The sequence below is a fragment of the Mastigoproctus giganteus genome, chromosome 3 (genome assembly GCF_048544385.1).
Source record: "Mastigoproctus giganteus isolate SK-2022 chromosome 3, ASM4854438v1, whole genome shotgun sequence".
NCBI lineage: Eukaryota > Metazoa > Arthropoda > Arachnida > Uropygi > Thelyphonidae > Mastigoproctus > Mastigoproctus giganteus.
In genome coordinates, this window is record NC_143577.1 from 138,568,908 (window position 1) to 138,586,456 (window position 17,549).

At 40.4% G+C, this 17,549-nt stretch overlaps 1 protein-coding gene across 1 annotated transcript in view; it reads left to right on the forward strand.

The window, feature by feature from the left end:
* LOC150088287 (cubilin-like) overlaps positions 1-17,549 on the forward strand; it is a 1,623,406-nt gene that overhangs the window by 474,597 nt on the left and 1,131,260 nt on the right. Inside the window, exon 14 of the mRNA XM_090370104.1 lies at positions 11,280-11,393. Within this exon, the coding sequence (XP_090226230.1) occupies positions 11,280-11,393 (114 nt within the window). The remainder of the gene's footprint in view (positions 1-11,279; positions 11,394-17,549) is intronic.

Here is a 17,549-nt window from a genome sequence, read left to right on the forward strand (position 1 = left end):
TTGCTGCCTCCTTTAATATAACTGGATAGATCCCATCCACCCCGGGTGCCTTTCTTGTGTTTATCTTCAACAGTTTCTCCTCCACTTTACTCCCAGTTATTTCAAGATTCTGTAGCTTACTGCTAGAGTTGAATACACCTCTGGCATTCCCCTTGCTGAATAACTCCTCATGTGTGAATGTCGATGCAAAATATTCATTTAGTTTGTTAGCTACCTGAGCAGGATCATCATCAGTTGACCCATCAATATCAAGTGGACCAATCTGATTCATCCCCTTCCTTCTAGAGTTTACATAAGTAAAGAACTCTTTGCTGTTTTTCTTTGCATCCCTTGCCAAGGATTTCTCGTAATCTGCCTTCGCCCGCCTAACCTCCTTTGTAACTTGGTTGCATATCAACTTGTATCTATCATAGGCTTCTGTGTCATGTGTTAATTTGTAAGTATCCCATGCATTTTTCTTCTCTGCCATATGCCTCATTAGTTCATCTGACATCCATTTTGGCCTAAACCTTGAACAATATTTCTTAGTTGGTATGTAAAGCCTAGTAGCTTCCAAGATAAGTTCTTTGAATGCTTCCCATTTTGAATTTGCTGTTGGTAACATCATCAGTTGGTCCCACTGTATAGAATTTAAATACTGTCTCAGTCCATCATAGTCGCCTTTACGGAAGCAATAACCCTTCCCTTTACCCCTAATGGTAGTTATCTCTTTGAGTAAATCCCACTTCAGCACACTGTGATCACTGCCACCTAGTGGTTCATTTATCTGCAGATTCTTAATGCATGAAGAATCACTGCTGATAATCAAATCATGAGGGTATACTTTGTCTTCTTCTGTTTTGGGCTTCTTATGTCTTCTTGTGTTTTGTGCCTTTGGATATGGCACAAAACACAAGAAGAGGATTGATTCCGAGAAAACCGTTTTGTGGGTCTTCTGAGAGGGGTGCCTCCTGTTTTTCTGTGATCTTTGTTTATTCTTTTTCTGATGTACTTGGTGTGGACTCAGACTGTTTGATGGTTTCTTCTGTGTCCCCATTGTTTCCAACAGTCAGCTCACTTTGTGGATCTGACTTAACCTTGGTTGGTGCCATCTGAATTTCAGTATTACTTTCAGAAGAGTTAGAGATATGCGGGCAGGTTTTTTCCTGATTTGGCCCTCTTCATGGCAGAGAAACATTGAGAGGAAATGGAGGTATAGAAGGTGTAAGTGATTCCGCTTAAATTGGCATTGATGAGTTTTGGGATGTTTGCTGCATCACTGTTGGTGAAATGCATAAGTGCTTGCCTGCAAAAGCTTTTTATATGTGAAAATTCTGGTTTCGTGGTTGCTGCAGAGAGTGTGTGTATTTTCTCGGTAACTTCCATATTTCAAAAAAATTCTTCTCAGAAATGGATGAGGAATTTCAGGTGGGATGTTTGATCTTGTAACTTTCGTTGGTGTTAAGGCAGTTGGTACCATTTCCAGGTGATGAAGACCAATGTCTATTCCCTTTTGCAGGATAGATTGCACCCATGAGAGGCAGCTGAAATACACCTGCACAGTTCCCCTCTACACAGGAGGCGTGAGTAATATTTTTCTGTGGTACTTTCTCCACGATCACTGTAAGGTACTGCTCTAAAGGAGTATTTTCCTTGGTAGCAAAGATGACTATACCATTTTCCTGTGAAGTTATAGCGGTTCGTTCATTTGTCGGAGTGTTGTTCAACCACATATGTGGTACTGTGGGATGCGAGAGAGGGGTTTTTGCTGACGGTAAACATTAATCTATTAGACCCGGCATTGTCATAAATATTAACAGTTACTGACCTTTTGGAACTCAAGATATTCACTGTTGTCGCAGGGTGTGGCTTATGGTGTAAGAGTCACTGCTGGCAGTAGCTATAGCTTCCATTGCTGTGGTTGTTTGAGCTTTGCTGGCCATAGCTGGGGGCAATTGTTAGGGTGGGTGGGGAGAGGTGGAATAAAGGCTTTACTAGAACAGCCAGCCTTACATGGCTAAAAGTTGAAAATTAAAATCCAACCTAGCTAAAACTCTGCTAAATCTACACAAACAAAATTATTACTAGTCAAAAGCTCTCCCAAAGAGTAATCAAACAATATAAGTCTTGACTGGGATTCTCGCAGGCAAATGTTGGAAAAAGTGGTATAGGCAGGAGCTCGAAAGCACGTGTCCGACTTCATGAATTTTTTAAAATTTTTATTTATTTTTTTCTTTATTTTTTATTTTATTTTTTTTTTGCCTTTGTACATAGAATGTAAATAGATTTTGCTAAAAATGTATTTATTGTTCATGTTTAAATAAAAAATAAATCTATCTATCTATCTATCTATCTATCTGTCAGTCTATCTATGTATTACATGTCATGTCGGACACGTGCTTTTGAGCTCCTGCCTTTTTCTCCCTTTTCAGCGGCTTGTCTGCGAGAAACCCAGTTAAAAATTATATTGTTTGTTTCCTCTTTGGGAGAGCTTTCAGGCAGTAATAATTTTATTTGTGTAGATTTAGTAGAGTTTTAGCTTGGTTAGATTTTAATTTTTCAACTTTAGTCATGGAAGGCTGGCTATTCAAGTAATGGTTTATTCCACCCTCCCTCACCCACCCAGCAATTTTCTCCAGCTATGGCTAGCGAAGGACAAATAACTACAGCAACGAAAACTGCAGTCACTGTCAGCAGTGGCCCTGGCATCGGGTGCCACACTCTGCAGCAACAGGAGGATTCCTCATGGTCCAAAAGGTCAGTAACTGTTAATAGTTACACTAATGCTGTGTCTGATGGATTATACATGTCATCTGCAAAATTCCCACTCTTGCAACCCACAATAGCATATGTGCGGTCAATTAATGTTCCAACAAATGAAGCAACTACTATTACTTCCTGGGGAAAATGGAATAGTAATCTTTGCTACCAAGGAACATACCCCTTTAGAGCAATACCTTACAGCAATTGCGGAGAAAGTACCACCGAAAAATATTATTCATGTTTCCCGTGTATTTCAGCCACCCCCTGTGGGTGTAAAATATCCTGCAAAACAAAATAGACAAATAGAAGTATTAACTCAGATTGTTTGCCTTGGCACCAACGAAAGTTACTATTTCAAATGCCTCACCTGAGATTTCGTGTCAATTTCTCAGAGGGATTTTATTGAAATATCAATCTGTTACTGAGAAAATACGCACACTGTCTGTAGCAACAATGAAACCCAAATTGTCACATATAAAAAGCTTCCACAGGCAAGTACTTATGCACTTCATCAACAATGATGCAGCAAACATCCCAAAACTCATCAACGCCAACTTAAATGGGATCACTTACACCTTCTATACCTCCATTTTCTCTCAATGTTTCTTCAGCCATGAAGAGGACCACATCAGGAAAAACTGTCACACATCACTGACTCTTCTGGGAATAATAATGAAATTCAGGTGGCACCCACTAGGGTTAAGTCAGATGTTGTTGTTGTTGTTGTAGTTATCATCACTGTAGGTTGGGCTGTCAATTTGGATTTTTGTTGTTACACCAAATTAGCATTAGCACTAGGGTTAAGCTACTCTTGCAGACGGGCTGCAAGAGTAGCTCATGATGTATTGTCAATGATATATAGGAATTTTTCTAGCAGGGATAAGGAGGTGATTATTCCCTTGTATAAGGCAATGGTCAGGCCACACCTAGAGTACTGTATACAGGTCTGAAGGCCTCATTTCAAGAAGGATATAGAGCTGCTGGAATGAGTACAGAGAAGGGCAACAAGTTTAGTGAATGGAACAAATGGGTGCTCTTACGAAGAAAGGCTTAAGTTTTGCAAATTACAGTGTCTGGAGACTAGGCACCAGCGAGGTGATCTGATAGAGGTGTATAAAGCATTGAATGGTTTGAGCATGCTCAATGCTGATGGGATTCTTCCTCTCGCTCAGAATAATCACCTGAGAGGGCATAAATTCAAAGTGAGGAAAGACAGATGTAGGATAGACGTGCGGAAATTTGCCTTTAGCCAGCAAGTGGTTGGTTGGTGGAACAGACTTCCATCCCTTGTCGTGGAAGTTGATAGCCTAAATAAGTTTAAGGCTCAGCTGGACAGGTATTTTGAACGAACAGAGGGGTGAAGTGGAAGTGGTTTTTTTTTTTTTTTTTTTTTTTTGGCTGATGCTGCATAAGCTTGCTTTCTTGCATCAAATGCCTCTACTAATGCGAATGCTAATTTGGTGTAACAACAAAAATCCAAATTGACAGCCCAACCTACAGTGATGATAACTACAACAACAACAACAACAACGTCTGACTTAACCCTAGTGGGTGCCGCCTGATTTCAGGCGGCACCCACTAGGGTTAAGCTACTCTTGCAGACGTGCAAAGCAAGCTGATTATTAGAGACAATGGGGATACAGAAGAAACCATCAAACAGCCTGAGACACTTCCCATGCTAGACATGCCAGAAAATTAAAAGCCAAAGACCTCAGGAGATCAGAATAGACTCTTTTCAGAAAACATGTTGACCGAAACAAGAGGTATCTCTTAGAATCAATCTCCCAAGCTAGTCCTTATCCAAAGGCCAAAAACACAAGAAGACAACATGCATGCAGGTTGGAAAAGAGCAAACCACCAACAAAAACAACAGGATTGATGAAAATAAATATAGAACACCACAGAAGACAAACAGTCAGATCTCAAATAAGCCCATCATACCATCAAGCATTGGAAATAAATAAACAGTTAGAAACCACCCACAACTCAAATGAAGAAGAACTTGAACTTATGGGGGCTGAAGAGGAGACTAAACGTGACTCTCACGATTCATATGCTTCAGAGGGTGAGGATGAGGAAAACTAATTTCCCTACTCCAAAGGCCCTTTAACTGTAGAAAAACTTGCACTGCTTTTTACAGGAAGTGCGCAGCTCCCCACAGAAGCTGATGACAGCCCTGAAGTTCACCGCTGGTATACCAGAGTTCATATCCCAACTCAAGGATCTCTGTTCGAAATTAAAGGGAAAAAAGGATAGATCAGATGCGAACAGATCCGAGCATCTGTACTATCTGATTAACAGGCTAGAACAGTAATACCACCAAACAGGATGTTAACAGCTCTCAAAATGCACAAAACCCCTTCCTTTATACCTGTAATAATGATGACGCTTTGGAGGTTGTCATTTAATGCAAGAGAATGTGTCCTCTGCATTGCGTAATTAGCAAACCCTCGACCAGGTTCAACGACATCATGCTAACCTACTCTTCCTACAAAAAACAAATATTAAAGCAGACACAAGGCCATCTTTAAATTAGGCAGAATGGCTATATGTTTTTCACCATTCTCCGACCCAGCAACATCATGGAGCAGGGGTAAGTATAGATCTACATCATAAGTCTGCCTGTAAGCTCAATGTAATTGCAGAGATTGCTGGTTACACAATTTAAGCCCTCCTGTATCCAGGAGGGCTTAAATCCGACAGCAGGACAAGCTCGCAACTCAAATAGCAAATTTCACATGGAGCCATCTCTCTACAATAGATCAGGAATACATCATTCTTGCTGGTGATTTCAGCTGCATCCTTGGCCCAAAAATGGACAGAGCACAATGCATTGAGCACCGCACAATGCTAATAAACAGTCTTCAGGCCTTAGTTGACAACAGTGAACTGGTCAATGCATATAGACACCAGCACCCTGAAGAAAAGTCCTACACCTGGAGATCAGTAAATGCAGCATCCATAAGATTTCTTTACCAAGCCTAACTGGACAGATACTACATCCCAAAACACACCAACCCTCTGGTCAGGGTTGACCAGATCCATCCCAGACCACCAACCCATCCCATCTTATATTTCAGAACACTCCTTCATCAAACTGCAACTCTCCTTCTCACCCAATCACTTCAAAAGCGGAGGAGCTTATTGGACCTTCAACAATAACCTTCTACAAGATAGGGAATACATCTCTAAGTTACAAAACCTAATATCCAATCTTGCCCAATCCAAAGATAGATCAGGGCCCATGAACATGTGGTGGCCTAGACTTAAAAGTCAACTGAAATCTTTCTTGCAAATATACACCCATCAGAAAAGTCAACAAAAGTGTATTAACATGTATCAACTGGAGCAAAGACTGAAGCATCTATCACCTAACAGTCAGGTCCATCAGTCTTTCTATGGCTTGTAGTGTTGACACTAGCCATTGAAATCAACTTAGAGCACTCTGAAAAAGGTGCCATACTAAGATCAAGACACACCTACATAAATCTATCTGACCAAATATTTTTCTCATTAGAATACAGACATCACAAAGCAACCACTATCACTGCCATTCAGCTGCAAGACAAAACCATCACTGAAGATCCAGAGGAATTCTTCTCTGAAGTAACCAGATTTTATAGAGAAATCTACAGTTCCCAAGAAACTTCTACGAAGGCAACTGAGGAAATCCTTTTAGGACTTAAAAAAATCCCTCCTGTGGTCCAACACAATATGGAGAAACCAATCACTCTACAAGAAATAACCGCAGCATGCAGAACCCTTCCCAAAAGCAAATCTCCAAGTCTGGATGGACTGACTTCTGAATTCTTCCATTCCTTTGGGATCAACTCAGAGTACTATTCTTATAAATGCTTGTAGAAGCACATTCTCAAGGTCTTCCAGATTCGGTCACAACCTCTGTCACTTGACTGATTCCCAAGAAAGTAGACCATACAAACCTACAAAACTGGTGCTCAATTTCCTTAACGAATACAAATTGTAAAATTATTTACAAAGCCATCACCAATCGATTAAAATCCACTCTCCCTGATATCATCGATCACCAACAAACATACTCAGTACCAGGAAGATCATTACATGCTAATCATCATCTAATCCGTGACCTCCTCTCCACTGCAAACAGTCAATAGGAATGCCTAGCACTAATTAGCCTTGACTGGGAAAAGGCTTTCGACAGAGTTGAGCATAGCTACCTCTTTGAAACCATGAAAGCTTTTGGATATGGACCCTACATCATCCAAACCATCCATTTGTTATACAGGGAAGCCAAATCCCACTTAAAACTGAATAATCAGATCACCTGCAACCTTCCTTACTCTAGAGGAATGAAACAAGGCTGTCCACTCTCTGGACAACTCTACACAATTGCCATAGAACCATTCATTAATAAAATTGCCGACAGTCTACAATCCGAATGAATGCTGCTACCAGAGCCCCACCTAAAGATAACCCACTGAGCATGCACAGGTGACGTCAAAATTGTAATATACCAGGAGAGTGATTTTGAAGACATGCAAGAGGCACACGATCTCTACGCTCAAGCATCAGGCACAAAACTAAACCACTGTAAGACCAGCGGCCTCTGGACTGGCAAATGGAAAACAAGAACAGATTCCCCCATCAGATGTACATGGTCCAGTGAGAGACAGAAATATCTGGGGTGTATCTCAGCAATGCCCCTCCTTTCTTCCAAAAGAACTGACCCGTACTGCTGAGTCACTTCAACAGAGTACATTTCCAGTCATCAGAAGTTTTTTAGGGTTGAATTTGAAAGTGTCTGCAATTCTGCCCAGACACGATAGGAGGGAGTATATGATGAGAGCCTTGTTGATCAATTCGGCCCTGGAAAGATTGTGCAAGGCTCAAGGGGTAGAATTTTTTTCAGCCTGGACTGTACTTGTTAACAGGAGAGATTGCTTCTACAGGGATGAGATACACTTAAATAGAAAGGGTGCAAGAATATTTGCTGATGCTATCGAGGCAGTGTTAGGTGGGTCGGAAAACTGCTAGCTTGGGGGAGACAAAGACCAATAGATTGACAGTAGCCACTGGCAGAGGTGAAAGAGATTCTTGCACTGCTTCTATTAGAATGAGCAGAAGCCTGAAAAACAAGATGCATGGTATTTCAGAGACTGCTGGGAGCCATTGCGGTACAAGTAAACACATGGGTTGTGTTAGGGTAGCTAAGAATAGAAACAGGTACAGGTATACTTGTGTGTACACCAATGCTAGGAGTTTAGTAAATAAATTTGATGAATTTCAGGTATTGCTCAAAACATCAAAGGCAGATATTGTTGGGATATCAGAGACGTGGTGTCACACAGATATAAGGGATGCAGAACTGCAATTTGGGGAGTACAACGTCTACAGAAAGGATAGACAGGATAGGAAGGGGGGAGGGGTTTTGCTATTAGTTAAGAAACACATAAAAACCAAGGAAGTGAAGCCAGTCGACATCGCTGGACAGTGCAGTGTTGAGTCAGTTTGGTTTGACATAAGCATTGGGAGATCAAAATTGAGAGTAGGAGTGTGCTATAGGCCTAATGACTCTGATGAGTATAATAAGGAACTGTACAGGGAAATAGAGTGGGCCAGTAAATCAGAGACTCTTATAATGGGAGATTTTAATTTCCCAGATATTGACTGGAATTTGGAGGCTGGCTACTCACGCACTAGCAGGGCTTTTGTGGATTTATTAGATGATTGTTTTCTACATCAGCATGTTCGGGAGGCAACTAGAGGGAGTAATACTCTTGATTTGATTATCAGCAGTGATTCTTCATGCATTAAGAATCTGCAGATAAATGAACCACTAGGTGGCAGTGATCACAGTGTGCTGAAGTGGGATTTACTCAAAGAGGTAACAACCATTAGGGGTAAAGGGAAGGGTTATTGCTTCCGTAAAGGCGACTACGATGGACTGAGACAGTATTTAAATTCTATACAGTGGGACCAACTGATGATGTTACTAACAGCAAATTCAAAATGGGAAGCATTCAAAGAACTTATCTTGGAAGCTACTAGGCTTTACATACCAACTAAGTAATATTGTTCAAAGTTTAGGCCAAAATGGATGTCAGATGAACTAATCAGGCGTATGGCAGAGAAGAAAAATGCATGGGATACTTACAAATTAACACATGACACAGAAGCCTATGATAGATACAAGTTGATATGCAACCAAGTTACAAAGGAGGTTAGGCAGGCGAAGGCAGATTACGAGAAATCCTTGGCAAGGGATGCAAAGAAAAACAGCAAAGAGTTCTTTACTTATGTAAACTCTAGAAGGAAGGGGATGAATCAGATTGGTCCACTTGATATTGATGGGTCAACTGTTGATGATCCTGCTCAGGTAGCTAACAAACTAAATGAATATTTTGCATCGACATTCACACATGAGGAGTTATTCAGCAAGGGGAAAGCCAGAGGTGTATTCAACTCTAGCAGTAAGCTACAGAATCTTGAAATAACTGGGAGTAAAGTGGAGGAGAAACTGTTGAAGATAAACACAAGAAAGGCACCCGGGGTGGATGGGATCTATCCAGTTATATTAAAGGAGGCAGCAAAGGAAGTAAGCAAACCCTTAGCCATAATTATGAGAGCTTTCTTGGACTCAGGGGAGGTACCCATAGAGTGGAAATGTGCAAATGTGACCCCAATTCACAAAGGAGGATCAAAGGCTGACACAAGTAATTATAGACCTGTGAGCTTAACTTCTGTTCCAGGAAAATTAATGGAGGCACTGGTTAAAGAAGCACTGCAGGATCATTTAGACAAGACTTCAGTTATAGCTCAGACACAGCATGGTTTTGTTAAGGGGAAGTCTTGCCTGACCAACTTGATTGGATACTATGATGCAGTCACAAAAGAACTGGATGCAGGGAATAACTTTGATATTATATACTTGGATCTTAGAAAGGCTTTTGATACTGTTGCACATGGAAGACTGCTACACAAATTGGAGCAGTGTGACATTGGAGGCAAATTGCTGCTATGGATAAAGGGGTGGTTGAAGGGGGAGAAGACAGAGAGTGGTAATCAATGGACACTGCTCATCGTGGACTAATGTTATTAGTGGAGTCCCTCAGGGCTCAGTGTTGGGTCCATTATTGTTTTCTGTATTTATAAATGATATGATGATGGTAAATCAAGCTTAATGTCCAATTGCAGACGATACAAAGGTTGGCAGGGTTGTCAAGGACACTATTGACACTGTGCTGCTGCAACAGGATCTGGAAAGGTTGAGCAGATGGGCTGAGAGGTGGCAAATGAAGTTTAACATTGACAAATGTAAAGTACTACATATGGTAAACAGCAACCCCAGAGCAATGTATCAACTCTGTGGTAATACACTGACAGTGGTAGAGAATGAAAGGGACCTGGGGTGGTTGTGCAGGCAGATATGAAGTTCTCTGATCAGTGCACACGGGTACAAGAGTAGCTCATGGAGTATTGTCAATGATATACAGGAATTTTTCCAGGAGGGATAAGGAGGTGATTATTCCATTGTATAAGGCAATGGTCAGGCCACACCTAGAGTACTGTATACAGGTCTGGAGGCCTCATTTCAAGAAGGATGTAGAGCTGCTGGAACGAGTACAGAGAAGGGCAACAAGATTAGTGAATGGAACAAAGGGGTGCTCTTACGAAGAAAGGCTTACGTTTTGCAAATTACAGTGTCTGGAGACTAGGCACCAGCGAGGTGATCTGATAGAGGTGTATAAAGCCTTGAATGGTTTAAGCATGCTCAATGCTGATGGGATTCTTCCTCTAGCTCAGAAAAATCACCTGAGAGGACATAAATTCAAATTGAGGAAAGACAGATGTAGGATAGACGTGCAGAAATTTGCCTTTAGCCAGCGGGTGGTTGGTTGGTGGAACAGACTTCCATCCCTTGTGGTGGAGGTTGATAGCCTAAATAAGTTTAAGGCTCAGCTGGATAGGTATTTTGAACGAACCGAGGGGTGAAGTGGAAGTGGGTTTTTTTTTTTTTTTTTGGCTGATGCTGCATAAGCTTGCTTTCTTGCATCAAATGCCTCTACTAATGCTAAAATGCTAAAGTTGTAAAGACATTGGAGGCAGTTCTCAAACACGTCAAAAAATGCTTCCACCATGTTTTTCTTCAAATGGCAGAAAAGTTGGAGTAAGGCCATTTCTTCAAATGGGGAATACTTTGAAAAGGACCATTGATATAGATGATTAATAAAGGTATATTAAGGAAAAAAAAAAAAAAAAAAACGAGCATCCTTTATTGAACAGCCTTTGCAAGAGAGAGAGAGATAGAAAAAGTCTTAAAAGCAGTTGAAAAATAGGACTCTTGTTTTATTTTAAGCTTTTGTGACTCAGCATGAGGAGTATAAAATTTCACAAACAAATAAAGCAATAAAATTTTATTGTTTTCTTTGTGAAATCTATGCTATTATGCTAAATATTATAAACACCTTTATAATATTTAATATATTTTAATAGATTTAGAGTATATTTATTACAGTTTTTGGATTGGTACTAATAATAGAAAAAAAATTTCTCTCTAGCTTGTGGTGCTCGTATAGAAGTTGAAGGCGATGGAGAGATAAAATCACCTAACTATCCACATGGCTCTGTGTTACATTACAACTGTAGTTGGATAATCTATTCATCAGACCTAGGTATGCAATTTTTATTAATTTATTTATTTTTGAAAATTGGGGAATTTTTTTTTTTTTTTTTTTTTTATGTGAACCACAAACACGAGAGGTATTAGAACTTATAGTACTTAGTACCGTGCTTGGGTTGGAGGTTGAGAAGACGAAAGAAGATATTTGTTGACATTCGACTTGAACTTCTGTAGATTGTAATTTTCAGGAAATACATATGAAGGAAGGTTGTTCCAGAAAACGGCAGTTGAATGAATAAATGAGGAAGATGAAAAGTTGGTTCTGTGGGTTTGAAGTTGGACAGTAAATGTATGTTGGCTGGTGGCGGCATGTGTTCGGACTGTTTTGAAATAGAGAGCAGGAATTATAGAAGCCAATTCAGAAGAACAGTGCCCATGGATGTATCTGTAGAAGAGACATGCAGCAGAAACAGTGCATCTATGAGAAAGCGAGTGGAGAGACTCTGTTAGAGATGAATCATAAATTAACCTAACTGCCCTCTTCTGAATGGAATCAAGAAGCCTGAGAGAGGTTTTGGGGGAACCATCCCAGATGTGGGAACAATATTCCATAGCAGGGCGGATTTACGATTTATACAGAGTGAGCAGCTGTTTGGAAGAAAAGTAACGCCGAGAGCGAAAGAGAAAACCAAGTTTTTTAGATGCAGAGGAAGCAATATTTGTAATGTGCTTGTGCCAAGAGAGATTAGAAGTCAGGGTAATCCCCAAAAGAGATATATCATTTTGTCTAGAAATCGGAGTGTCACTAAAGATAAGCATAGGGGCAGAAGAATCCTTTTTGCGAGATATAAGACAAGACTGAGTTTTAGAAGGGTTGAAATCAACTAAGTTGTCTTTTCCCCACTGGAGAATTACCTGAAGATCGGCATTTAAGGAATTGGCAGCAGATTTTTGAGAAGTTGAAGCTGATTGGGCAGGACAAGGTTTCTCAAAATGGAAAGTTGAATGCAATGTGCTATCATCGGCAAAACTATGGATAGGATTTCCAGTCAATGGAAGAAGGTCATTGATATACAAGAGGAAAAGAGTGGGGGAAAGTACTGAACCTTGGGGGACACCGGCATTAGTGGAGAAGTTAGAAGACAGAGAGCCATCTACCATCATCCTCAGTGAGCGATCAGAGAGAAAACTGGATACCCAATTACTAAAAACAATTTGCAAACCATAAGATGGAAGCTTGTTTAGAAGACCTTTATGCCAAACACGATCAAAAGCCTTTGAGATGTCAAGAGCAACTACTTGTGTTTCACCGAACCTTTCCATTGAATAAGTCCATAAATGGGTAACATAAGCCAGAATATCACCAGTGGATCGACACTGACAGAATCCATACTGATGATCAGACGGAAGGTTTCTAGGTAGTTTTAGAGTTGGCGGTTGATTGATTTCTCCATTACTTTAGAAAGAGTAGAAGTAATTGCAATGGGACGATAATTGGATGGGAGGGATTTGTCACCCTTTTTAGGAACTGGCTGGATATGAGCAAATTTCCAAGCAGAAGGAAAAACACCTTTGGAATAAGAAAGTGAAAAAAGGCGGCAAAGAATAGGAGTAAATTCAGGAGCACAGGTTTTGAGAACAAGTGGAGAAATACCATCGGGAACTGGAGCTTTCTTAGCATCAAGATTCATCAAAATCCTTCTGATATCCTTTTGACGGAAGACCACAGTAGGCATTGAATGGAGCCTGTTAGGAATGGTGGGAGGTGTTTTACCAAGATCATTAATACATGAGCTGGAAGAAAAATGGGATGCTAGCAGGTCAGCTTTATCCTTGGCTGAAGTGACAACAGAACCATCTGGTTTGGACAGAGGTGGGAGCAGAGATGGGCAAACGTTGCGGCCAATAGCTTTGGCAAGAGACCAGAATGCTTGGCTACCATTAGGGCAAGAAGCAAGTTTTCTACTCTTAGCCTGTTCAAACTTTAGTTTGGACTGATTAATAACTGCTTTACAATTGTTGTGAGCTTTGGTGTAAGCAGAAAATGAAACTGAAGAATTAGAAACAAGCCAATTACGATATGCAACATTCTTCTCTTGGACAGCCTTAGCACATTTATTGGAAAATCAAGGTTTAGATAAAGGACGAGATTTTAAAGTGGAGTGTGGGATAAAGGATTCCATTCCTGCAAGAATAATTTCACTGACACGATCTGAGCAAACGTTGACATCAGAAGTTTTAAAACAGTAATCCGACCAAGGAAAAGATGAAAAGAAGTCTCGCAGGTCATCCCATTTTGCATTCTTGTAATGCCAAACAACACGAGGCTGGGAATAGCCATGAGATAAAGGTTCCTTTGGAGAAGAGACAATCACCAAGTTGTGATCTGAAGTGCCTAAAGGACTTCTTACTTCGACGATGTACTTAGAAGAGTTGTTTGTGAGAAAAATGTCAAGCGTATTGGCTGTATGATTAGGATTGTCCGGTATTCTTGTAGGTAAATGAACAATCAGTGCTAGGTCATTAGTAATTGCAAAAGCCTCAGCATCTCGACCTGCTGGGTCGGTGTGACTAGAAAACGGAAGCCAGCTGGAGTTGTGAACATTAAAATCACCAAGGAAAATTACCCTACTGTTAGGAAAGTTGGACTGGAGAAGGTCAGTTTGCAAAGAGAGGAAGTCAAAGAGCCCCAAGTGAATAGTGGAGTTGGGAGACTGGTAGAGACAACAGATGAATTTTACACAATGAGGTAAAGAGATTTTAATCCAGAGAAGATCAAAGAGAGGAGATTCCAAATTGCCAAGTCTCTGACAGGGAATATCAGAACGGACATATGCACAAGTACCACATTTGAGGCGAAAGGAATCATACAGCGAATAATTTGGACATCTGAGATGAGCAGTAGTTGAATCAACCGATAACTGAGATTCTGTCAGAATAGGTACATGGGGTTTGGAAGACTGCAAGTGGAAATGGACATCTTTGAGATTAGAATTGAGACCACGTATATTTGTGAAATGAATTAGGAAGTCCTTGGGAGGTTTTGATCTTTTTGCAGATAAGCTTTCTCTATTAGTTTGACAATTCATGGTGTATTCAATAGTAAGAAAGAGTGGGTGGGACATGCTGTATGAAGTAATGAAATTTTTGGATATGGCGTACATGTGGTTAGAATATACCCAGATCCTTGATATAACGTGGCCTTGGCAATGCTCCCCGCATACACGCTACCCGGACTCCCTCCAGTCACTATCTGGCAGAGTAGAGGTAGCAAGATTATACACTAGCTGATCCGGAAGCCTCCTAGGGAGTTACCAATAGGTTTGGTCTGGTGTACTAACTAGCGGCCGGCCTGCGAACACCGTTTTAGAGCTGTATCCTCGAAATGTAAGGAATATTGGATCTCGCCACGACATTCATCAATACCTCAAAAGTCATCAATCTTACTGCATGATGGAAGAGATAGGGAAGGGTTGGCCGGAACTTAGCTCTAGAGACTAAACATGGGTTCCACCACTTCAAGCCTCCAATAAGCAAAGTGGTGGTATTTCACCGGTTGATGAGAGTCATCTACCACCTAGTACTGCCTGGTAACATAGAGGGGCGGCGTTCCTCCATGTGGTGTGGGTGCCACACCTCGACCCCTGCTTACGTTGGATTACCTGGATTACTAACAGTCCCACCATCGTGAAGGTGCAAGCAGAGGATATGGCTGTCACAGACCATCCAGACTTCGCCGAAATTGGGTCCACTTGACTTGAGTGTCACCCGAATATCAGTTCCATCAGCGTTTTAGACTCCCAGGTAGCAAGTACAGCTTGTCTGGCATATCTGAGAGAATGTCTGTGACAACCTCAAGGACCAAGAACCTCAAGGAATTTATCTGAGAATACAAGACCATATAATATTTGTAAAATGATAAGAGGAGTTGACCTCAATATAGTATGTAGAACACTTCTGTATGATACTCTCCAGAAATTAAAACGAAAAAATCGAAAAACTTACATTAGAATAACAAATAATTAAAAACCAATTTAACACAATTAAAAATATTAAAAAGAATCTAACGAAAATAATCAAAATGATTTTCAAAACGAAGGAAGGAAAATCATTTTGAATATTTTCGTTAGATTCTTTTTAATATTTTTAATTGTGTTAAATTTATTTAATTTTGTTAAATTTATTTAATTTTGTTAAATTGATTTCAATTGTGTTAAATTTATTTAATTGTGTTAAATTGATTTTAATTGTGTCAAATTGGTTTTTAATTATTTGTTACTCTAATGTAAGTTTTTTGATTTTTTTCGTTTAATTTCTGGAGAGTATCATACGGAAGTGTTCTACATACTATATCGAAAAGCGCCTCCGTAGCCAGGTGGGAAGGAGCAGCAGTGTGCAGCACGTGCTTCTTGATTAGACCAGGGTTCGAGCCCGTCACCACCAGATACGGAGGATGCGGAAAGGTCAGGGAATGACCACTGCATATTCCCAGAGCAGTATGGCCTTAGATGCTAATGCTCCTAAAAAAAAACCAACGAAACCAAACATACTATATCAAGGTAAACTCCTCTCGAGGTAAAGGCAGACTTCCACACATCTATCCTAAAACTGCCTTTCCCCAATTTGAATTTATGTGATTATTCTGAGCAAGAGGAAGAACTCCAACAGCACTGAACATTCTCAAACCCAAGGCTTTAAACACCCCAGTCAGATCACCTCGTAAGGGCCTAGTCTCCAAACACTGTAATCTGCAAAACGTTTAGTCTTTCTTCAAAAGAGCAAACCTTTGTTCCATTCACTAATCTTGTTGCCCTTCTCTATAATTGTTTGAACAGCTCTACATCATTCTTAAAATGAGGCCTCCAGACCTGTACACAGTACTCAAGGTGTGGAGTGACCATTGCCTTATGCAAGGGAATAATCACCTCCTTATCACTGCTAGAAAAATTCCTGTATATCATTGACAAGACACCATGAGCTACTCTTGTAGACCATCTGCACTGCTGAGAAAACGTCATATATTCCTGCACAATTACTTCAACAATTTCTCCTCCACTTTCCTCTCAGTTATTACAAAATCATCTAGCTCACTGCCAGTGTTCAATTCACCTCTGGCATTCCCCTCCCTAAATAACTCCTCATGTGAGAATGTAGATGCACAATACTCATTTAGTTTGTTAGCCCTCTGAGTAGGATCATCAACAGTTGAACCATCGATATCAAGTGGACCAATCTGATTCATCCCCTTTCTTCTAGAGTTTACATAAGTAAAGAACTCTTTGCTGTTTTTCTTTGCATCCTTTGCCAAAGATTTCTCATAATATGCCTTTGCCTGCCTAATCTCCTTTGTGACTTGGTTACAGACCAGCTTATATCTATCAGAAGCTTCCACGTCACCCATTAATTTATATATATCCCATACATTTTTCTTCTGGCGCCTACGTAGCCAGGTGGGAAGGAGCAGCAGTGTGTAGCATACGCTTCTTGATTAGACCGGAGTTCGAGCCCGTCACCACCAAATATGGAGGATGCGGAAAGGTCAGGGAATGACCACCGCATATCCCGGAGCAATATGGCCTTAGTTGCTAATGCTCCTAAAAAAAAAAAAATCTTACATCCATTTAGGCCTAAACCTTGAACAATATTTCTTAGGTGGTATGTAAAGCTTAGTAGCATCCAAGCATTCAAAGAATTCATAATTATTTGAATGCTTCCCATTTTGAATTTGCCGTTGGTAACATCATCAGGTTGTCCCCCACATATAGAATTTAAATACTGTCTCAGACCACTGTAGTCGCCTTTACAAAAGCTACAACCCTTCCATTTCCCCCCTGATGTCAGTTACTTCTTTGAGTAAATCCCACTTCAGCACACTGTGATCACTGCCACCTAGTAGTTCCTTTATCTGCAGATTCTTATTGCATGAAGAATCACTATTGATAATCAGATCAAGAGTATTACTCCCTCTAGTTGCCTCCCGAACATGCTGATGTAGAAAACAATCATCCAATAAATCCACAAAAGCCTTGCTAGTGTGTGAGTGTCCAACCCACAAATTTCAGTCAATGTCTGTGAAATTAAAATCCTACATTATAAAACTCTCTGATTTACTGGCCCACTCTATTTCCCTGTACAGTTTCTTATTATACTCGTCAGAGTTATTAGGCCTAGAACACACTCGTACTTTCAATTTTGATCTCCCAATGCT